The following is a 24,832-nucleotide window of genomic DNA, read 5'->3' as shown; positions in this document are numbered from 1 at the left end:
ATCAAACGAATGGAAAACAAATGTCGCTCGCATATTTAACTATATTAAACTTCTGAACACATTTAACATGTCTAAACGTTTTAGAACAAAAGCAGCAGCATTGTTTTCTGGTTCGTTTTTATCACGCGCAAGACCACAAAGTGTTTCTGATTGCTGGTTACTTATTTCAATGTTTCTACCGATTTAGTCGCAAAATCATGTTTGACATGACTTCAAAAGGTAATCAAGTTCGACTTCGAAAAAAACATATTTTTACATCAATTAGCTCGTATATTTCTTTTCAAACTTTACATACCCCTACTTATATTATCGACAATTATTGTCCTCCCTGATATTGACAATTAGCGATATGCTATCTACACATACAAGAGCAAAATTATCGCCATTTGCAGATGGAAGATTTTTGGGCAACTGCAAACACTTCAATAGAAGGCTATTCCAAGAACATTGTTTATCAACTGCATCTAAAAATTAAGAAAAAAATATTCCTTGACCTAAAATCCATACATTGATTTCATTTTTGAGCATACAAATATCGAGCCCCCGAGATATATTTTGCTTTTAGAGTATTTTTCTCATTTTTGTAGGATTTTTTAAGAATTGCAATTTTTCGGGTAAAATTGTGCAAGTAACCTCTTAATTTTTGTTGATTTGGAATAACTGTATCTTGTTCTACAAGGTTCATATGATTGTTTGGAAAATTGTATCGTAAAAGAACTAGAAAATGGCATTTTGTTTAATAATCACAAAAATCTGGAATGTTTATTCTTGACTTTTGATCTTGATTTAACGAAAAATGCACCGTTCAATTTTTTTACGACCATGCAAAACAGAAAAAAACAGATAATTAGCTTTCGAATGATATATAATACAGCCGTGTGTTAGGTAGGTGCATTAAAGTCCTTAACTTAGTGTCTTTTTGAAAAATGTCACTCGCCTAATATATCAAAATACACCCGAGGAGAAAGCTATAAAAAGAGACGGGAGATATAAAGATGGCATTCAAAACTCATAAGTCGAAGAAAACAGACATTGCCATGGCAAAAGACGATGAAAAACGGAAAGACAAGCGTGTCCACAAAATATAACAAGGAAAAAATAACGCAATGTTTGGAAGTGCTGTGTGTGATGTACAATGCGATAAATATATGAGATATAATAATACTAGGGATTTTTGTACGAACTTATGCATTGTGTTATTGTATTTTCGTGACTCTAACCTTTCTAAATGCAGATTACATGTACTACAAAGCATAATAGATTGCTTCAAAAACAGTGTACAGAGTACCATACGAATGTTTGCATATCTTTTTATAAAATTATTCTAGTAGAGGACGAAGTCCTTGTATTAGTTTAACAAATCAATATAAAATTCAAGATACTAGTGAATTCAAAATCGTTAACATTTTTGACAACAGTTGCACTTGCTCATTCATGCTGTTGACGAAAACAACAAGGTTGTAAAGCAAACGATATCCGGCAAATTTGCCATGGTAAATATCTGATGATCACTAAGTAGCAGGATTATAATATGGACTTCGTTCTTTTTCACAGCTACACATGGATATGATCAAAGAACAAATCAGAAATGATGTCTGTTTGTGACCGTCAATAACTGTTACACAAGACATAATACGTGTATTTATTTAACATCCATACAGAGAGATTGAGTTTAAAGTCTTAGTGTACATTTGTGTAGACAAACTTGCTGATATATGTTCAATTCAGTGACAATTCTTGAGTAAATGAATTGCATATCAGAATACCGACTGTTAATATTTTAAATAATGAAGCGGTATATAACCATCTCTAAAACAACAGTAGCATATCGAAATAAGCTAAGCAAGGGTCAGGTTTTACTCATCGACGTCTTTTATTATAGATCATTTCAAACAAGGAAGCTATCAATTACATAAATGTAGTTTTCAACGTTCGAATGAAAGAGTAAACACCAATGGGATATCTCGGTTATTTAGAGACCATTTTTCGTATTTACTTCCGCAATTTTGTCTACCTGCATCCCTTTGTACAAAGGTTACGTAATGTGTATTACATCGCGCATATTTGTCTGATCGTATGTCCTTGAAAATATATATCTGACATTTTTAAACTTGGCGTACTTATTCCGAAGGAGGCATGTGTTTAAAGTTGCGAAGAAGAAAGGGTTATAGATGGATGAATTTTAATTGGCATAAATACTTTTCTAAAGCGGCAATTGCTAAATTTCATCAACACATAGTGCTGTTACAATATTTCAATACTAAAAATAAATTGGTCTCAATCCAATGATTACTTTTTTTTTACCACTACTATCGCAACGTCATGTGTTCCAATATACTATAACAAGCGTACATGATTCATCAATCCAAAGTTTAACAAATGAAAAAATTACACATGCGACAAACAGATAACTTGTATTAACTAACATTAGTCAAAAATTTATCATTCAATTTTGAGAATACGTTCAAGGATTTCGTTTACATTTAAATCTAAAACTATTGACATTAAAATGATATATGTATGCCTGACTGCTTTATGTATACAATGAACCTTCTTAAGACATCCACATCGGGTGTAAATATAGAAACAGTATGTCTTGTACTTCCTGGGTAACAGTGCTAGTGGGTATAATGTGATGTTGTTCTTGTTCAATGAAGGTAACCTTTTATCTGTTCTTCATGTAACATGTGTAATGCTTTTAGAAAACAGAACAAAGAACCAATACATACTGTTTAAACAGTTTTTAGAGACAGTAAACACACAAAATACAAATTTATACAAACAAGTTAGATTTGAAATCAAATCATCATAATTATAATATAATGAATAATGTATAATTCAGATTATTCGCATACCAAATGATTAAAGATTTGAAATCTGAATGAGTTTATACTACAAATGTACTTATTACTATGTGTATGTTGATGATTACAAAAGAGATATGATACAGTACAAATTGGAATTCAGAAAATCTACTATCAAAATAGGAATTTTTATTAATACTCATTACAATCCAGTACAAATCGAATATCTGCTAGTAGAAATTGTATATCCAGATTTGTACTGGGATAATTCTGAATTGTTCTAAATTTCAAGTAAGATCCAAGATATTAATAAATCAATCTTTAGTATAATTTTTGATTGTACTGGATTTTTATTAATATTCATTATTTTTTTTGATACTATTGGTAAGTAGAAAAACCGAATAAATGATACCAATTTTACAATGCTTCTTTATATACTTTATTACAAAAGAAAATATGGTAAAATAAACTGACGGACTTTAAAAATGTAACACTAGATTATTCTTTTTAATTCTCATTTCAAATTTGCAATTCTTGTAAAATAAATGTTTAAATTGTATTCATTACTTCATTGACTAAAAATTGTTTGCAGTTCGAAAGTTGAATTGATTACGTCATGCTTAACGTTCAAATCATGTGGTATGCACAGAAACGCTGGTTTTACCCTTATCAAATAATATCATAGTCGAAGGAAATGATCGCCTGTTACAAACGATAATATGATTGATAGAAAGATCGACAAGTTTCTTTTGGGCATATTTTGAGTTCTGTTTTTAAACCTTATGATTTGGCTTTTGGCCACCCAATACAGTATTTTTTGCAATTATGCAGTTTAAGGGCTTTAAATACTTTTCAGCAGTCGATTCTTTCGGATTTCAGTACGATGTCTGCCATGGCAATTGGTGATTCGATTAGCAGTTGATGTTGCGGCCGAAAACATGTCTCACAAATGCGTAATCGAATTTTATTGACGTGGTATTATATATACCTATTAATCTGGTCATGGACGGTCATCAATAAATCCCGTCTGCTTGTACCATTGTTGTAATGACAATCAGAGGAGTTTCTGACTCGCATTCGTCTAGCAAAAGCACGCCCACGTATTCCTGCCTGTAATTTTCTTATGGCCTGATTCATATTTGCCTTGCTAAGTCGCGGTAATATAGAAATGCAACATTTTGTTCTGATGTAGGTATGGGTATGGTTTCACGAAGAACAATAACCTTAAAAAATCGTTCATTGGTTTCAGATATAGCTTTAAGAATTCGTGCGACGTCAATAATCCGGTATAATTATTTACCTCAGGTAAATAAGGTATTGAATTTTTCCAAACATGATGAAGTATGGTAAGAATGAATAGCAGTTACATGAGTTACATGTATAATCATAATTTGGTAAAATAAATCCCCAAATGTGTGTTGCATTTTTAAAGTCTGTAAGTATGCATAAACTTTCATTAACTTCTTTAATTTATGATATATTTGCTAATATTTCGATTATTGTATTTTGCTAAGCAAACAATGTTTACTTTATAAGATGAACAGAGTTCAGAGAAACAGATTTTGCTAAAATTAATAAGATTGTCTACCGACTATAAATTTTGAAACATGATTGACAATTTAACATATGTTTGTTAAACTTTGAATCGAAAGACATCATTAAAATTAACGAACTAATTTTTATCTGATAGACAATATTTAAAATACTTCCAATAGCATAATGGTTTTGCTTAAAAAATGGTTGTATGATTACGCTAAATGTGCCAAAATTTTAGTTCTTAACCATATATAGATAACTTTAATTTGATTAAATGTTCTGAAATACATGTACACAGCCGTTAAAACCTATACATGTAAGTATCTCATATAAACTTAATTTGATTAAATGTTACGAAATAGATGTACACAGCCGTTAAAAAACCTATACATGTAAGTATCTCATATAAACTTAATATGTCAATTTTAGTAAAGAATGAAGGAGTTTTAGGAAAAGGGTCTGCTGTTAGATAAAATCATAGAAAATTTGCCCTACCTTTTCCTTTTGATTTAGACAAGTCTGATTACATTATTTTATTTATTATAAAGAAAAACAAATATTTCTTTGATAGTGTCTTGTTAAGTAATCATATAGTAAAATCTAGGATCCTCGAAGTACAAATCTGGATATCCCAATTTCTACCAGTAGGTATTGAAAATTTTATTTGTACTGGAATTTAAAAAGTATCAAACAGAATTCAAGTTTTACTAGTATACATTGGAATTCCAGTTTACAATAAGAGTATTCTTGATCCTACTGAATTCCAATTTGTACTATAACATATATGTGTACTTATCTTCTATAAACTTTCAGGGAATATCATGGGTTAACACACTGGTAATGGGCATATTCTGTTCTAAACACACGGTTAGTGGGCTGTGTCTATTTTAAATACACAGCTGTTATTGCTGGTATTTGTTTGTAAACACCAGTGCACGCAGGTTCTTAATACGGAAGACTAGATCCCTGTTATAGTCCATCAGACACCAACTAATGTTTGATGACTCTTATTAATCACTTTTACAACAAATGAAACATATGCATGTTTACAACAACATCTAAACTCCCCGTTTTAAGATATTCGGCATAAAATATCAGTACACACTGTACTCGCTCACACCCAATATGGGATACATTGACCGTGTACATGGTGTATGTATCGTAATTGTTCACTATCACAGTGTGTAACTAATATTACATAAATATTACACGATTTGGCTATTTGTCATCATTTTCATCATTATCTTTTTTGATGAATTTATACATTTTGTACAACTGTGTCTACTGAAATATGTCATTTTTCCATTCGAAGTATCAAATACATACTTAAACTAAGACATATGGCCAATTTACTGACCGCGCTGAAGTACGTCTATTATTCATTTTTCATTATTCAAAATGCAATAACGAACAATGAAATAGTTCATTATTCACTATTAAACGTTCAGTAATGAATAATGAAATAGTTTATGTTTCAGTATTCAAGTTGAAAAGTGAATAATGAAATAGATCATTTATTTTTTTTTACTTGTGACACTATATCCCGTATTTCTAAATTCGTCATTTTCATGATTTTGATGTCGATTAACATATATTCAAATTAATATAAGAAAAAACAAATTCAAAACACTCTTTGAATAATTGATCTTTATTTATTTATTTTATTTCGGGAGATAAACTAGTGGGTTTGCCTAACTATATTTAAAAGAAATTCCTTTTTTCTAATGTATGGGCGACCTGAATACCGAAACATATATAAACATTAAAATACTATACATTGGATTTTTTATTCGTAAAGGACCTTTGCGGTCCTTCATCCCCTGATTATAGATATAACTTGTCGATTGTGTCGCAATGCCGATTATAGGGGTTACGGAGGACCTAAATGCAAAGATACGCGTGAACATTAAGAAATAGCCTATTTTGAATAATGGAATGGACGGCTGCGACCCTTCAGCTCCTAATTACAGAGATGCCGTATACCTCATTCGAAAGGCTTATCGATAGAGGAACAAAACGTATATAACCAATGTGTGCCGCAATGCCAATAAGAGGGGTTACGGATGACCTAAATGCCAAAATAAACGTGAACATTAAATAATAACCTATTTTGAATATTGGAATTGATATTTTGAATAATGGAATGGATATCTTGAATAATGAAATGGACTGCTGTGACCTTTCAGCCCCTAATTACAGAAAAACCTTATACACCGTTCGAAAGCTTATCGATAAAGAAAGAACATGCATATAATTAATATGTGCCGCAATGGCCATTAGAGGGGTTACGGAGGACCTAAACGCCAAAATACGCGTGAACATTAAGAAATAACCTATTTTGATTAATGGAATGGACGGCTGCGACCCTTCAGCCCCTAATTACAAAGATGCCGTATACCTCATTCGAAGGTTTATCGATTGAGGAACAAAGGGTATATAATCAATGTGTGCCGCAATGCCCATTAGAGGGGTTACGAATGACCTAAATGCCAAAATACGCGTGAACATAAAGAAATAACCTATTTTGAATAATGGAAAGGATATTTTGAGTAATGGAATGGACTGCTGCGACCCTTCAGCCCCTAATTACAGAAAAAACCTTATACACCATTCGACACCTTATCGGTAAAGGAACATCATTTATATAATTAATATGTTCCGCAATGCCCATTAGAGGGGTTACGGAGGACATAAATGCCAAAATACGTGTGAACATTAAGAAATGACCTATTTTGAATAATGGAATGGATATTTTGAATTATTGAATGGACTGTTGTGACCCTTCAGCCCCTAATTACAGAAAAAACTTTTATACACCATTCGAAAGCTTATTGATAAAGGAACAACATTTTTATAATTAATATGTTCCGCAATGCCCATTAGAGGGATTATGGAGGACCTAAATGCCAAAATACGCATGAACAATAAGAAATAGCCTATTTTGATTAATGGAATAGACGACTGCGACCCTTCTTCCTCTAATTACAGAAATGCGTTATACCTCATTTGAAGGCTTATCGATAGAGGAACAAAAGGTATGTAACCTATGTGCGCCGCAATGCCCATTAGAGGGGTTATGGAGGCCCTAAATCCCAAAATACGCGTGGACATTAAGAAATAACCTATTTTGAATAATGGAATGGATATTTTGAATAATGGAATGGACTGCTGCGACCCTTCATCCCCTAATTACAGAAAAACCTTATACACCATTCTTAAACGTATCGATACAGGAACAACGTGGTATATAATTAATATGTTCCGCAATGCCAATTAGAGGGGTTACGGAGGACCTAAATGCCAAAAATACGCGTGAATATTAAGAAATAGCCTAATTTAAATAATGGAATGGATATTTTGAATAATTGAATTGACTGCTGTGACCCTTCAGACCCTAATTACAGAAAAACTTTATACACCATTCGAAAGCTTATTGATAAAGAAACAACATGTATATAAATAATATGTGCCGCAATGGCCATTAGAGGTTTACGGAAGACATAAATGCCAAAATACGCGTGAACATAACGAAATAGCCTATTTTGAATAATGGAATAGATATTTTGAATAATGGAATGGACTGATGCGACCCTTAGGGTCGTCAAGTTGGTTACTTATTCCTTATTTATTATTCGTTACATATTTTTTATTCCTTATTCCTTTTCGCTACTTATTTTTTATTCCTTATTCCTTATTCCTTACCTATTCGATACTGATTCCTTATTCCTTATTCGTTACTTATTTTTTCCTTACTCGCTTTTAATATGTTGCCCCCCTTTAATGCTTTCTTATCTTTTCTTGACTCTGGTTTAAGGAGGTAAAATTAACCTATTAGCGCGTATGTACCCGTTTCCGCGCTCGACTGATACCCTGTTACTTGTTCGCTACTTATTCGTTCCTTATTCGTTTTAATACGTTGCCCCTTTTTGGTGCCTTCTTTTCTCTTCTTTTCTTGTCTTTGGTGTTAGCTATGGGTTCGATGAGTTGAAATTACCCTGTTAGAGCGGATGTATCCGTCTTTACGCTCGACTGATACCCTGTTATTCATTCGCTACTTATTTGTTCCTTATTCGATTTTTATACGTTGCACCTTTTTAATGCTTTCTTTTCTTTTCTTTTCTTGTCTCTGGTTTTAGTCCTTGGTTCGTAGAGGTGAAATTACCCTATTAGCGCGTATGTAACCGTTACCACGCTCGACTGACACCCTGTTACTTATTCGTTCCTTATTCGCTTATCCTTATTCTTTTTTTAAAAAGGATTATTCTAACTTAATTTTTTTCTTGCATAATTGGAATGAAACATTTACATAAGCGATATATTGAATTGGGAACGAAAAATAAGGAGATGTGGTATGATTGCTAATGAGACAATTATCCTTCAAATCTCAAACGAAGTGGATGTAAGCAATCATAGGCAACTGTAATGCCTACAACAATGAGGGAAAAAACACCTACCGTGTAGTCGGCTATAAACTTTTGGCCTCGACATGAAAAATGTGAAACAATTCAATTGAGAAAACTAACGGCCTATTTTATAACAAAACAGTTTACAATAAAACAAATATGACAGACATGAACAAACGACAACAACTGAATTAAAAGCTCCTGACTTGGGACAGGCACATAAAGAATATGGCGGGTTAAAACATGTTGTAAGCGCTCAATCCTCCCCCTAACCTTGGACAGTTGTGTTACATCACAACATAAGAACAAACTGTAAAAACCAGTTGCTATTGGCTAACCTCAAAAGATCGGTATGAGGCACAAAAACAACGAACATAAAAACAATAGACATAAAGCACCGAAATAAGAGTACTCGCAGTTACTCAAACCCAATTACCAGTAAAAGATAAATTATGTTATCCCAGACTAAAATATCAATCCATACACATCCAACAGGTTTAGTGTGAAGACGTAATAAACAGTCTGAGAAATGCATGACTTTGTGCAATGCCCAAATATAAGTTAACAGTATCGACAGGATGTAGAATTATATATAGCAATATATATTTAGTTATCATGGTTCAATTTTTCAAAAACAAAATCAATGTTTAAACCAATAAAAACAATCTTTAAAGATTTTACTACTGTCACAGTGGTTAATTCGTAACCTTTAAAAATAATTTTATTCATAGGATCAATTAGTTTACATGGATCGTATCTAAATTTACGGGCTTTATAAACAATATCGCCGTAAACATTAGGATGTGATATTCCACTTTTGATAAGAAATCTACAGGTACAGCCAAACTTCAAAACTAAATATCTGTATCTATGAAAGAATTTGGAAAAGGTTTTAATTAATATTTGTTAACGAAATCCTTGACTTCATAATTTATCAGTTATACATGAATTACGTTCATTGAAATCTAAAACATGACTACAGACATGGGCAAAGAGAACATATTGTGATATATACACACCGTAAGAAGGGTCGAAAGTAACACCACCATCCTAAATACGAAAATTAACAATCAGGAACGAAAAATCGTATCTTTTGTCGTAAATTTTTGTATAGAGTTTCGCGTGTGAAACTGAAATATCCAAATTTAGAAAAAGAAAAGTATTGCTGTATGTATTAGATTAATTTAAACTAATTTCCTTTGGATGAATTCCCGCAGTAAAATTCGAAAATTCTTGATTATTTAAAGCAAAAATATCACCAATTACTGTAAGTGTTTTAAATTTATCAATTAAATGTAATTTAAACGGATCTTTACAAATTGTTGAATATAATTCTAGGTAGACCATGCAACAATTTGAATTTGAATTAAGATAACAATATGTTTGTTTTAAGACATTTAAACAAGCTAACACGTGTGACAATTATAACCAAAACATATAAAAGTCAACCATACTTGTTTTAAATTCAATTCAATCATCATGCACAATGTCAAACTTACATTGACAGTTTGCACTCAGATATTTACCTATACACTGTGCAACAATAAGTTCATATTTTGAGTTCATTCTGTTCTGCGGATACATTTTGATATCAAAAGAAAGTTCTGTCAGCTGTTTCTTATTACGTTTACACACTGGCATACTTATAAGTATAGTATCACATGACCTTGGTTCACACATAACTATTTGAATATATACTGTATTTTTCTGTTGTACAATTTCATATATCATAAATTTGCGGTTTTCCCAAATCGATATAAATACATTTTGTTCTTCGACATGTTGTGTATAGAAAAAAAAATATAGTTATTTGTTACTAAATATTTGCTGACTTTGAAATAAATATTTACTGGTAATATATCAATATACATGTATACATTGTATTACTACCTGCCTTTGTTTCAAGGATAATTTCATCTTCAAACAAATAGTGATTTGTATATTTCTGTCTCGATTAGATTTATTCACACATTTTCATATAAATTTAAAGCGATTTAGAGCTTCTAATCGATTAAGCAAGATTTATCAAAAACACAAACTCTCTGTTAAACCAGGAGTATATGCTGTTATAACCTCTTGACGACATGAATACATATTAATGGTATACATATGTTATGATTGTCGTACCTGGTAGGAATATATAACTTCATACAGAAAATTTTAAACACTTAAAAAGAAATTATTAATTTTTTTGGCGATCAAAAAGGGGGTTACGCCCTCTACGCCCCCTGGATCTGCCACTGGTTAACTGCTTCAGATGCTGATTAAGAAGAAAAATGTAACAGGTTGATTTAGAATTAACTAACAAGTTGCTGCAAGTAGTAAATTACTTTTATTCAAATTAGGTCTAGATAAATAAAAATTCAAATTTAAACTGTGTCAATCAATAATAATAATATCCTTCGCCAGTGAAAGTAAAAATTACCCAAATAATTTCTGCAAGTCGATTAGTTCTATATTTAAGGAACGATAACAAAGTTAGCAAAATTGTAGCATATAAGACGACACAAGGGCTCCCCACCCTCTAGATTCCCCAACTATATTTTCGTTTAGTACTCACATACAAATAGTAAACTACATTTTTCTTATACTATTTAAAGGCATTAATATATTTTCAAACTCGATGAATAACTCAAATTTTACCTCAAACTTTAACTCAAAATTCAAATCGAACTCTATTTCGATGGTTAGCAACATTCTAGTAACGAACTAGCGAGCAACGTTTTTTTGTTTGTCTTGTAATTTCGATTTATTTAGTTAAAAGAATATTTTCAAATTTTAGCAGAAGTGTATTTTTGATTTTGGATTAATAATTTCATGATATATAATCATGGAATGCACGGTGATTTGAATAGCTACAAGAATATTTAATTGCTTCCGTTAAAACAGAATGTCTGTAAGGATATTTGATTGTGTTAATAATCTTCATAGTTATATGATTATAAAACTTACTTTCAGATGATCGTAAAGCTGCAACCACGTGTATTTTTAATCATCATACAGACCTTTTTGGTGACAGTAACAGCACAGAGTAAGTTAAGTATAAACAAAATTGTGCCATATTTGCCAATTGTAACATGTATATGTCATGAAATAACTATTTATTTCTGAACTTCCAATGATATATTACGAGAATCGTTTGTGGTTACATAAGACACGGCAGGTGGAATGTATTTTTGAAAAGAGTGAAATCACATCGAAGCGAATTACTGCAATATTCTAAAATGAATAGTAAGTTTGTTCTCCCTGAAATTTGATCGAGTAGAAGCCGAGGTTAATACTTGGTGTCAACGTCATTAAGTGTTTATTATACGAAACAAACTTTTTTCAAACCTAAAACGAATTTCAGGATCTTCATCATTATCAAGAGGTATCTATACCATGCAGTGTAAAATTTTATTTTTATTTCATTTTTATGAACGGTATTTTACTAACAAATGAAATTGTATTTTTGCAGTCAACATTTATGTAGAATCTGGGGGTAAACGATTTAACAATTTTAATAATTTGTCAGACAAAGGACTCTTTGGTCAAACCTTTATGAAATTTTACAATACTCTGATAGAAGCTTTTTCATTATCATGTGATTGAATCTAGAACAATATGTTTCTACAAATTTTCGTATTTTTAACCATTTTAGTTAATATTTAGTTACTGTCTACGTTAATGTATTGTAGAAGTCGATAACCTGGTCAAACAATCATGAAATTTTCCAGACTTGACCAGAAGCTTTTTCGTGATAAAAAGATATACCGAACATATTTGCATGATTAGAACTTTCTTCGATGAATATAAATTAAAAAGGGGTGTCAATAAACGACAACGAAACAGCAACCAAACGACAAAATAAACAAAACGACATCTAACGGAAAAAAACAGGAATCGACAACGACAATGTTTTTACGTGTTCAAGGGAAGATATGTCACCTATTTGTGAAATACCGGCTGTGCATCATAATTCAAATTACATTCTTAGAAATCATCTTTGCAATTAGGTTGCAACAATGTTCATCAATTTAGCCTAAATAAGTATGATTGCTACGTTCAATAATGTTTAAAATGAGGAGAAACAGACAATCATATATGTTTGAATAACGCGGTGTCAAACAGATGTCTGAAGGATGTCTTGAAATTCTATTTTTTTACATTTGGTTGTAGATATATTACAATCTCTGACAATTATAAAAGAGAGAACTAGTCAAGACTTTTTGTAAATCTTTGAAAATGTATTGTCCATCTATTTAACCTCCTTTGCATTCAGTCCCTTTACATTCAGATAGATTGGATACGTATTAAACACCAATGTTATAAACAATACAGAAACATGGCATTTCATAATGTTCAAATTCCTTTTTGTAGTTTGATTTAGACTGATTAAATATAAAGTTTAATTTATTGTCTGACTTGATTTATGAACCAATAATTAGTATTCCGTCCCTAACAACTACTAGACGTGTATATCTTTTTTGGTACAAATTCCTATTATATTTAGGCATTTAAGGCTTCGTTGAACATGTTGAATGAAAGGACAATATGTCATCCGATAAAGACGATGTATTTCATTGATTTGATAGTTTAACTCATTGGCAGTATCCATAAAAATATATCGACAATGACTAGTTTAGCCTTCATGTTACAAAACTTTGCAACTGTATACAACAACATGTTCGAACAAGTGTAATAACAAATGAAAAGAAAGCACCTTTTAAACAGTTAATCTTTTTTTTTTGTAGTAAATCTGGTTTTAAATGGAACAGCAGCACAAGAAACAACATATATAGACGGAGCTGGCATTGCATACAATGCAAACCTGGCAATAGAAGGACCTGCGAATAATAATTGGGGAGATGGATGTTCATCTACAGCTGATAATCAATCGAAAACATGGTGGGGTTTTTTTCTTCCCAAATTAGTCTACATTTCAAGAGTTAATATTTACTTACGGAATGATGGTAAGTCCTAAATTTAAAAAAAACCAAACTGTGAGTTGTTTGAAACCATTATGTCCCCCCAAAAATATGTTTTTTTCTGAAATCTAACACACAGAAAATCTTGTTATACATTTCTTTTATGGAAAACATGACCAAATGGCCAGTATAAGCCATTGTCATCACATGGCGTAGGGCTTTGTCCGTCTTATTAGTTGCCCTTCGTCATCATTGTTGTCCGTTGCCATCAGTGCTCTGTTAACTTATACAAAACTTTCTCGTCTGACACTACTGAGCCAATTAAAACCAATACGTAGCCAAAAGCGTCCTTGTGGTATCTGGTTCAAAACATGTCCGATCATTCTGTCTACCAATCAAAATGGATATCAAGGCCCAAATTAGAATATAGAGGGTAAAATGCAAGTATCGTCTAATGTTATGTTAGAAAATTAAACGGAGTAGAAAGGATCAGAATGTAAACAAATACCTACAGTCAGACGATAATTTCAAATTAGTAGTTATAGGTCTAAAAAAAAAACGAATTTGTAATATCTTTTATATCGATGTTGGTTATTATCTGCAAAAGTGTAAATATACATGGCGAAATGATCTACAGGAACAAATGTGCAAATACATCAAATTGTTGCAATTGTCAGTTGACTCATTTTAGGAGTTACTGATCTTATTAATGACGATGTGTATTCATCTTCGTGCTTTTTTCTCGGATAACAACAGTAGATAGAAAGAAACTGTTTTACGCGGTTAAATACTGGACTGGATTAGTCGATAAAGGTGAAAAGTAGTATTACACTAATAGGATATATTAATATCCCATAGGATTTGACAATCTCCTTTTGGATTTTCAAGATACAATCCTATCCGATTTTGAAATATTCTTACATGATTTCTCCTATCGGATTGACAACATTTGTGGTGATCAACGTGATCAAGGTTTCCTATAGGAAAATAATATCTCTTAGTTCAAATAAATCTAAATCCTATTAGATATTTTTTCATTACAAATAAGGCATATAGGATAAAATTACTTTTTACTGTGTAAAAATATCCTTAATCCCGACAAACCACCATTTGGCAAAAGATAGAGAAAAACATGTTTAAAATCTAAAATGATTATACTATCATTTCAACAAATTTTTACATCAAACACAGGGATGAATTTACTATGGAACGCCACAGCTGTCGTATGTGCAACTCTGATATTACATTATGTTGTTTTATTATTACTTGATGATATTTTATCTTTACATAATATGGTTTTGACATTACGTAATGATGTTTTGATATAACTCAATATGGAACAGTCATTATTTAATGATATTTCGATATTACACGATATGGTTTCGTATTGACTTGATATAGTTTTGTAATTACTTAATATGGTTTTGTCATTACTCGATGTGTATGTGACTTAACGTAATGTAGTTGTTTCATTACAAGCTGTGGTTTTGTTATTTCGTAATGATGATTTGCCAATTCTTTATATAGCTTTAACATTACGTAATGATGTTTCCAAAATTTGACGATTTTACACTCATGATGTGTTTGTTTCAGTAATTGATGTGGTCTTGTCATTCTTTGATGAGGTTATCACATTACTTTATGAGGTAAAACCACGTGACCATTTCGGAAAAAAAAACTATGTTCTATTTTTAAACCGATATGTCGTTTGTTTAATGTGCTTTGGATGAGTATCGCTATCCACTGAGCTAAAGTTCAAATTAAAGTTCGAGTTGTTCAGAGTTATTTGGCATAAAAAAGGGGAACGGCAGACAAAAATAAGAAAAAAGAACTAAAAATTAACAGTATTTCGGACATAAGGGGGATATCCCCAAACCACTTGGTCCTGCCGTTTTTTTCTTTAGTTCTCAAAAGGAAGCAGTATTATTATATATTCGTAAAAGATTCAACGAAACCCTGTGTCTCGCCTGATATTGCTGCTGTCAGTGTAAAAGCGTAATGTTAACTGTACATGTATCGGTACTTTTATCGGTAAAATCAAAATTTAAAAAAAAACAACGTTTTTCTGTAGATGCTTTATCTTGATCTTGAAGAATAACTCCTATACAAGTTTTATAACAATTCATGCAGGTATACAAATTTATCATGTCAAAACAGTTTAATTCGATAATATTTAATGCAAAAAAAACTTATATAAAAAAAAGAAAATGTGGTATGATTGCCAATGAGACAACTCTCAACCACATACCAAATTACTTATAAGTTAACAACTATATGTAACTGTATGGTCTTCAACAATGAGCAAAACCCATACCACATAGTAATCTATAAGAAGTCCCGATATGAAAACTGTTAAAACAATTCAAACGAGAAACCTAACGATCTTAATGATGAAGACGCCGACGCCACTATCGACGACGGAATATAGATTTGTTGTGTCTCACAGCTGCTACATCAATGTCGCAGGCTCGACACAAATCAAAAGACTTATTATTATTTATTGTTAAAAAATGAAACACTTTAAATTAACTCACACTAAAGTTACAGGGAAACAGGGGGATCGGACTAAGCGACAAAGCATCAATTCTATAAAATAAGAATTCTCCGCATTTTTTTTAGCGTGTATGATCATTTGAACATACACGAATATCAATATTTTATTTTTATAATTTGCATTCTCTGATATACCTCGCACTAATTGAAAAAAAAAAAACATTTGGAATATCTGTTTCACAGGTGACGACGGATATGTTCCAGTTGTCGTAACCACAATGCCATCATCTTTTCCTCGAATGTGAACTACCAAATAAAACCAAATCACTGGGTTTGTACTTTTACGAATAACACGACGAGTGCCACACATTGAGCATAGTCTGCTGACCCTTCCGGAGTACCCGATATCACCCCGATGGATTTATATTACCCAGTCATACCGATCTATTGAGTTAAGCAAATTGAAACTGTTTTTCACATTTTTTTCTTATGTTGTGCTCTTACACTACAGTCCGAGGTTGGGGTAGGGTTTAGCGCTCACACAAATGTTAAACTCCGCCACGTGCACATTCTTTATGTGCTTTCCCCATGTCAGGAGCCTGTAGTTCAATGGTTGTAGTTGTTTCATGTGTGTCATATTTGTTTTTCGTAGATTGTTTAGTTAGAAATTAGACCGGTAGTTTTCTCGTTTGAATTGTTTCACATTTTCACGTGGTGGCCTTTTGTAGCCGACTATACGGTGTGTTGAAGGCTGTACGGTTGCCTATGATTGCTTACATCCACTGCATTTAAACTCTGGTGTAAAGTTGTCTCATTGGCAATCACACCACATCTAACTTTATTTCAATTTCTATGTTGTGTTTTGTATACTTTAACATTGTTTATCTTTTGTACGCATACCATTGAGCCCTCTTTTCGGAAGCCCGAGCAACAGCCCTTGATCCACGATAGAAAATTTAAATACGAACTCATATTAGATAACTCGAATCTCAACTCAAAATCTTAAACTAAATGAGACTCAAATTCGAGTCTAACTCGAACTCTACCACAAATTCAAAGTTGAAGTCTAATCGTAACTCGAACTCTACCTTTAAATGTGATTCGAACTCTAAGTTCAACTCGAAACTCATTGCTAACTAGAACTTTAATTCTAATAATGGCTTGAATTCTAACTCGAAATCGAAGACTAACTCAAAGTTAAACTCGAACAGTAAGCCGAACTTTAATTTGAACTCTAACTCGATGGATGGCCACACTCATTAAAGACACAAAAACATGGAAATCTATTTACTAATTTTTCAGAATTGGTCACGTGGTTTTACCTCATCAAGTAATGTGATAACCATACCAAAGAATGACAGGCTACATCAAATACTGAAACAAACACATCATGAAGTGTAAAATCGTCAAATTTTGAAACATAATTACGTAATGTTAAAGCCATATAAAGAACTAGCAAATCATCATTACGTAATAGCAAAACCACATCATGTAATGAAACAACTACATACACATCAAGTAATGTTAAAACCACATTGCCTAATGACACAACCACATTAAATAATGGTGAAACCACATCGAGTAATGACAAAACCATATTAAGTAATGACAAAACTATATCAAGTCAATACAAAACCATATCGTGTAATATCGAAATATTATTAAGTAATGACTATTCCATATTGAGTTATATCAAAACATCATTACGTAATGTCAAAACCATATTATGTAAAGATAAAATATCATCAAGTAATAATAAAACAACATAACGTAATATCAGAGTACCACATAAGACAGCTGTGACGTTCCATAATTTACCCTAGATTTAGCTTAGTACTTACATGTTTACTTATGATTTTGATCAATTTGCAAACTTGTTAATGTTTTACTTTCTCTTTCGATAACATATTCAATAATTTATACTTTACCATATTTGTGTAGTATAGCTATATTTTGGTGTATTCATTTATTTTATATGGTAAAAATGAACAGCCAGTAATATATAAATAACACAATGAATAAGTTACAGTACAAATAGGAATTCTGTAGAATCCAGAATTTCGAATTCCTCTATCAACTAGTACGAATTGGAATTAAAAAATAAAACACAAAACAGAATTCTAATCTACTAGTAGAAATTGGGATATCAGATTTGTACGAGGGGAATTCTAGATTGTAATGAATTTCTATTTAGATCCACGATATTACTTAAACAATATTTAGTATGCTTCCTTAATCTAATGTTGTTTTTTTTTTTGTGATTATATATGTTTTACTGATGTACTTTATAAGTTAAAAAACAAACTAAACGATAATAAAATGCCACTTTCAATTATTTATTACAAACAAAATATGGTTAAATACATTAAAATTCTTGACATTCTTTTATGGATATATACAACTGCAACTGTATTGACTTCCAACATTTGCTAATATTGTGTTTATGGTATTTTTATAAGCAAACAATTTTGACTTTACAAAATGAGCAGTGTTCAGGAAAACATATTTTGCGTACATTAACAAAGTTGCCTTCTGAATAATAAATGTGAAACATAATTCACATATCTTGGTTTAATTTTGTATCGAAAACACAATTAACATAAATATTATTGTTAATATTCTGATAGACAATATTTAAAATTATTTTATTATTATAAGAATGTCCTTATAATTACCAAGAAATGTGCCAAAATTAAGGTGTTTAAGCGTATAAAGGTATCTATCATATGATCAATTGTTCTAAAGCAAAAAAAAAAGTCATGTAAACTAAAGCGTTGTTAAAACCTTTTAAAGTACCTAACATGATATAAGAATACTGTAAATGTTAGCTAAGATGTAAGGACTTTTAGGAAACGGCACTGTTATGAAATTATTTCATAGGCAATAGGGCATATTTTTTTTTTTTTTTTTTTTTGATTCAGACAAGTTTTAAAACTATTAGTTTCTCCAATATAAAAAAAAAACATTATTTCTTTTGTTGTGTCTTGTTTCAAAATCATCGGCTATAGCAATGTATAATCTAGGACTCTTCTAGTACAAATATAAATATCCAAATTTCCACCAGTATATATTTGAATTCTAGCTGGTACTAGATTTTAATTAGTATCAATCATAATTTGAATTTCTACTAGTAAAGATTGGAATTCTGACTTGTACAGGAAAATTATGGATCCAACTAAATTCCAATTCGTAAAATAAACATAGTAAAACTCATTCTGTTTACATTTGTACACAGTGCAAGATTTCAGTTTCGTCTGTTCGTATATAATTTACTTTACCATCTACCAGATTCGAAAGGAAACTTGTGATATGTTGTTCTGAGTCAACAAAATTCCACTAAATTTTTGTTATTGCAGATATTCAAATAATCTTCCGAAGCCGAAATAATCTGTTACAGTAATATATAGATATTGGTGATTTGTCTATCAGAGAATGCCATCTGTGTTCAAATTGAATTGTGTTATGTTTTTACAACTATCAGGCGCAATCGTTTCCATATTATAAAGAGTTTGTGTGTTCCAAATACATGTTAAACAGTAATATAGCAAAAATACCGAACCCCAAGGAAAATTCAAAACGGAAAGTCCCTTATCAAATAGCAAAATCTAAAGTTCAAACACATCAAAGGAATTGAAAACAACTGTCATATTCCTGACTTGGTACAGACATTTTTCTTGTGTAGAAAATGGTGGATTAAATCTGGTTTTATAGCTAGCTGAACTACTCACTTGTATGACAGACGCATAAAATTCCATTATACATGTTATATTGGCACAAAAAGTGTGAAGAAAACAAACATACATAATATAATATATCAAAGGTAACACTGTAAACAATTTGGGTACAACAGTAAACTTTGTGTTATATTCTTAATCATTATAAAAACAAAGAAATATGTCAACAAAGAAAATCAAAATTTCTTATAGACATGATAGACACTCTATAGACATATAGCATAAGCAAAAATGTAAGACAATAAAAATATAAAAGACCATAGCACAAACACAATGACGGGATGTATAAATACCGAGCCACCTTCGTTAAGAATATTTTTTATGTGATTTAACCATAAAAAAATGTTTTCGTTCACCTTTTGATAAATGATAACAGAAGTTATCAACAATTTTGGAAATAAACTCTTTTCCAAAACGTAGTATAGCTTAGTTTTATAACATTTTCCCTTTCATGTAAATTTTTAGAGAATACCTCCAAAGTTTACCATAAAACATGTACTATCGTGTAAATGGTTTTAAAGGAAATTAGACAAACACTTAAAATATAATTAATTTTGTTTCAAACATTTATAATAGGAATTTTGAAATGCTTTTCGCGATATATTCAGTCGGTTTGCTTTATTTTGTTAAAAATATGCTCAAAACCTGGTTCGTGTATCATCGGCTTGGAAGGAAATTATTCACTTTCATTTGAATCCGTATGCAGTCGACCTTTGATTTGAGTTTAAGTTAAAGAGTGGATCGGCATATGTTCAGCTATCAAAAAGAAAGAATGATAACATTGCATAAACAGCTTCGCCAAGAGCGCATGATACACCCTTATTGTGTATATTGATAGTGTTGCAAGAACAAAATGAGATATTTCGATGGCAGTTAATCTTAGGCAAGTAAAATGGCTCTGTAGAAAAAACATGCCTGAGGAAACTGTTTTTTTTTAAATCAAACGTTGTGTTATGTTCACTATACCAATTTCAACAAGTATGTAAAATTTCACTCAATCAATCCAAGCAAACTAAAAATTTGGTAACAAATGTGAAAACATTTACTTAAATCGGGTAATTAAGTCTGGAGTGACAAAATGGGGAAAAAAACTCAAATGAGAGCTTCGATGCAGTCCCTACAGTAATGTATAGTATGGAGGAAATCAATGTAGAAATACTGGAATTAGTGATAGATTTGTGAAAAATAGAATTTAATCTAAAGGTCAAAGTTTTGTTACTCCGGAACGAAAAACTGGAAAATAAAAGCAAAAACAAAAACAAGGGAGCTTCAATTTATAAATTCCGACAACAAAATAAAGTTTGGAGGAACAATCAAAAACTGGATTTAGTGTGCGATTTTGAAAGATTGCCTTAAATCTAAGGGTCAAAGTTCCGTAACTAAGGAACGACAAAACGGAAAATAAAATATTCCTAGGGAGCTTCCTGTCATCAATTCCTACAATAACTTTCAGTTTGGAGGATATCAATTTAGGAATGCTGGAGTACGTACACGATTTGTGAAAAATTGTCTTAAACAAAAGGTTCAAAGCTCCAACACTCTGGAATTACAAAACCAAACAAATTTTAAAATCGAAAGGGAGCTTTCTTCCGTCAATTCCGATGTTGTGTTAAAATTATATAAGAATTGGTTAAAACGGATTTGAGTTATCGAAAAAAGTGTTGATGAACGCACAGACGGAAGGACGGATGGATGGATGGATGGATGTACGAACGGACGGACGGATGGACGGATGGACAGATGACAAACGGACGGAGGGGCCGAATACAAAAGAACTGACGAATGGAAGCATTACCATATCCCTCCCTTGCTACTTTGCGGGGGAACGAAAAAATAGTTACATCAACTATTACATGTAGTATCTATGGAAAGTCTAGACACAAATCCGTTCAATTCGATTGTACTTGTTATGTCATTTAATACAAAATGTCTGATGTTACATTTAACGTCCAATAACAAATATTACATATATACGAGGGACGGCACCATGTTAATACAATAAGAAGATATGCCCTGCTTTGTATTTGACTGACACACTAAGACAAACCTTTTTTCTGCTTTTTGATTGATTGATTGATTGACTGTTGATAGGTTGACGATATGGCAATTATTGCATGATAAACAATGGATAAACGATACAAAAGGTTTTGCTAGTGTGTCTACAAATGGGAAGATTGTGATTTTATTACTTCCACTTGAAAATTAAGGCATGACGAATAGAACAAAAAACTATCACCTTGTTACCAAAAAAAATGTATGCATAATTAGTGTCATGACCTGCTCCTCAAGATGCGAATAAATTGAACTGTTTAATCCTATGTAAAACAGAGGCGAAACATAGCAAAGGGACATTTAAAATCGAAGTCGAAAATAAACTGACAACGCCATGGCAAAAAAAGAAAAAGACCAAAACACAAACAACAGTACACAAAACACAAAACACAACATAGTAAACTAACGACTGAGCAACACTAATCTCACCAAAAAAAAACGGGATGATCTCAAGTGCACCGGAATGGTAAGCAGATAGTGCTCCACATGTGGCACCTGTTGTGTTGTTCATGTAAATACAAACCTGGTGATAGGTATATTTCGGTAGGTCACATTCGGAAAGTTATGTTAACACGGTTAAGTTTATTAATGATGGTAAGGATAATATAATCTGGACACTTCATTTGATAAAAATCATTTGGTATGTCAGGATGATACCATAAACATGGCAATATTGGACATATTTGTTATAAAAGAGCCATTTTACTCGTAGTTTATGGGAAAATTAAATATGAGCAAATATATTAGAAACAAATTAATTTAAAACATTATAACAATTGAAACATGATAGACCAATGTCTTATGAATATGTGAAGTGCGTTATTTGAAAGATTTATGATACTTTTTGATTGTTCAATTTCAAGGGCTAAGATAAATGATCTGATCATACATGAACTTTCTCAATTTGAATTTTAAAACGTTACACGGACATCAAAAGCAATCTTATGATGAACTTCATTTGTTAATGTCTAGAAGATTGTGCATGAACATTTCTTAATATAATTTGTTTCCGTATATCCGTGGTCATGTCAAATCAGTTCGACCGTCCATGTACCAAGTCAGGAATATGACAGTTGTTTTCCATTTGTTTGATGTGTTTGAGCTTTTTTATTTGCCATTTGATAATTGACTTTCAGTTTTGAATTTTCCTTGGTGTTCGGTATTTTTGTTATTCTACTTTTTAGTGTGTTTCATTTTTTATAAGCAATGAACTTTTGAGTTCATATCCGAATACTTCTTCCTATTTTCGTTCTCATCAAGTAGGCATTTCAACTTTTACCTTTCTATCACATTTGTTATCGATCTTTTTTTGTAATTTTTTGCGGAGATTTTATTCATCTGGTTGAGGTGTCTCTTTATTTTCATTTCGAAGTGGAATTCACTCAGTTAGTGATTCCTTTAAGTCAGACTTAAATAATCCTCCTTTTGTTCCTTTCCTCCTCTCTTTGTTCGTTTCTGTTATTGTTAGATATAGAAAAAAAAGGACATTCAATCTTTGACTGTTATTTTTTTCGATTTTGACCATATTATTTGTTTTACAGTGCCAGCACGCATGAATGATTTCCGGTTGTACCTTGCAAATGGCTCTATATATTCACAATCTGAACTGTGCTACAGAGATCGGTTAAAACAATCCTACTATAACCTGAATCAGAGTATCGATTGTGATAATAGCCCTACCAAGAATGTATATTTCTTCAACAGAAATGGGATGAATACTTTCATCGAATTATGTTACATAGAGATATATGGTAAAGTATTAAACAACACCGTTAATGTTATTGCATTAGGAATTTAAAAAGGAAATGAAGTGTAATCGTCAATAAAAAACCGAAACCAAACAACTAGAATATCATTAGACATCTAGACTTCTAAAGTAGACAGGAGTCTTAACAATATATCAATGATAGAATCTAACATGTCTAAGGTATCCACTATTCATCTTTTTTTTATGGATCATGTTTTCTCTCTCGGCGAAAAAAAAAAACAATTTTGCTCGACTTTTATAAAAAAAAAAACAGATATTTTTGTCAATAACATACAGAAACTAGAAAAACAATTTAAAATGTTGTTTCCTACAATTTTAAATCATGTAAATGGAAACGACCCGTATTTTAACTCCCTTTTCAAACTATTTTGTCAAGAATTTAAGAATCAGAATCAAACAATTTATTTATATACAAACACGATTTTCTGCAATGTCGTGAACCAACTCTGTACAATCTTGAATTCCGGATAAATTTAATTGCCAAAAGGTTTACTCTTGCAATGTTAATTGTATACCTTAAACGATCTTTGTTTTTGTTTCTCTAGAACTGATCCTGACATTTCTATCTAAGAACAGATTTTAACAGTTCTACTCTAGAATTGATACTCACAGTTCCATCTTTGAACATGTTTAAAAAGTTCTACTCTCGAATTGATACTCGCAGTTCCATCTTTGAACAGTTTTACTACAAAACAGTTCTAGGTTTTATGACAGGTTATGAAGAACAGATTCAACTTTACATGTAGTGCTTCCTAGTTTTTGGTATATGTAGTAAATAAAGAAGTTTTAAATTTGATAATATAGATTCTGCACATCATAACATTACGAAAAATTAATATTTTATGTTTGAATAACAAGTTTACTAATGATCAAACATCTTAAATACAAATTAAATTTCTGCTGTGTTTGGCTTTAATAATTTAAAGGCTGAAACGAGAATATGTTTAGCCCATGTTGAAATACTAATTGCAAACAGCTACTTAGTGTGTTCAGATCACTAAATGCATGGTTGGAAATATGATAAACAACCATAACATAAACAAACGTTACAACCCACAAAAAAATAATAAAAATGCACATCGTATCGTTATCGTATCTTTGAAAGAAATGCAATCCAGCGTCTGCAAAATACACA

The 24,832-nt window shown here is 31.4% G+C and overlaps 1 protein-coding gene across 1 annotated transcript; it reads left to right on the top strand.

Annotated features, from left to right (window-relative positions):
* The first annotated feature begins 2,579 nt into the window (after window positions 1-2,579).
* On the top strand, window positions 2,580-24,668 carry LOC127707279 (uncharacterized). The gene is made up of 5 exons (XM_052211817.1): window positions 2,580-2,657; window positions 11,702-11,774; window positions 13,477-13,695; window positions 23,471-23,680; window positions 24,243-24,668. Exons 1-5 carry the CDS (start codon window positions 2,652-2,654, stop codon window positions 24,278-24,280), a joined length of 546 nt encoding a protein of 181 aa, XP_052067777.1. The 5' UTR covers window positions 2,580-2,651; the 3' UTR covers window positions 24,281-24,668.
* The last annotated feature ends 164 nt before the right edge of the window (window positions 24,669-24,832 follow it).

Source organism: Mytilus californianus, unplaced genomic scaffold, assembly GCF_021869535.1.
Source record: "Mytilus californianus isolate M0D057914Y unplaced genomic scaffold, xbMytCali1.0.p SCAF_61, whole genome shotgun sequence".
NCBI lineage: Eukaryota > Metazoa > Mollusca > Bivalvia > Mytilida > Mytilidae > Mytilus > Mytilus californianus.
This window is presented reverse-complemented; position numbering and strand designations above follow the sequence as displayed.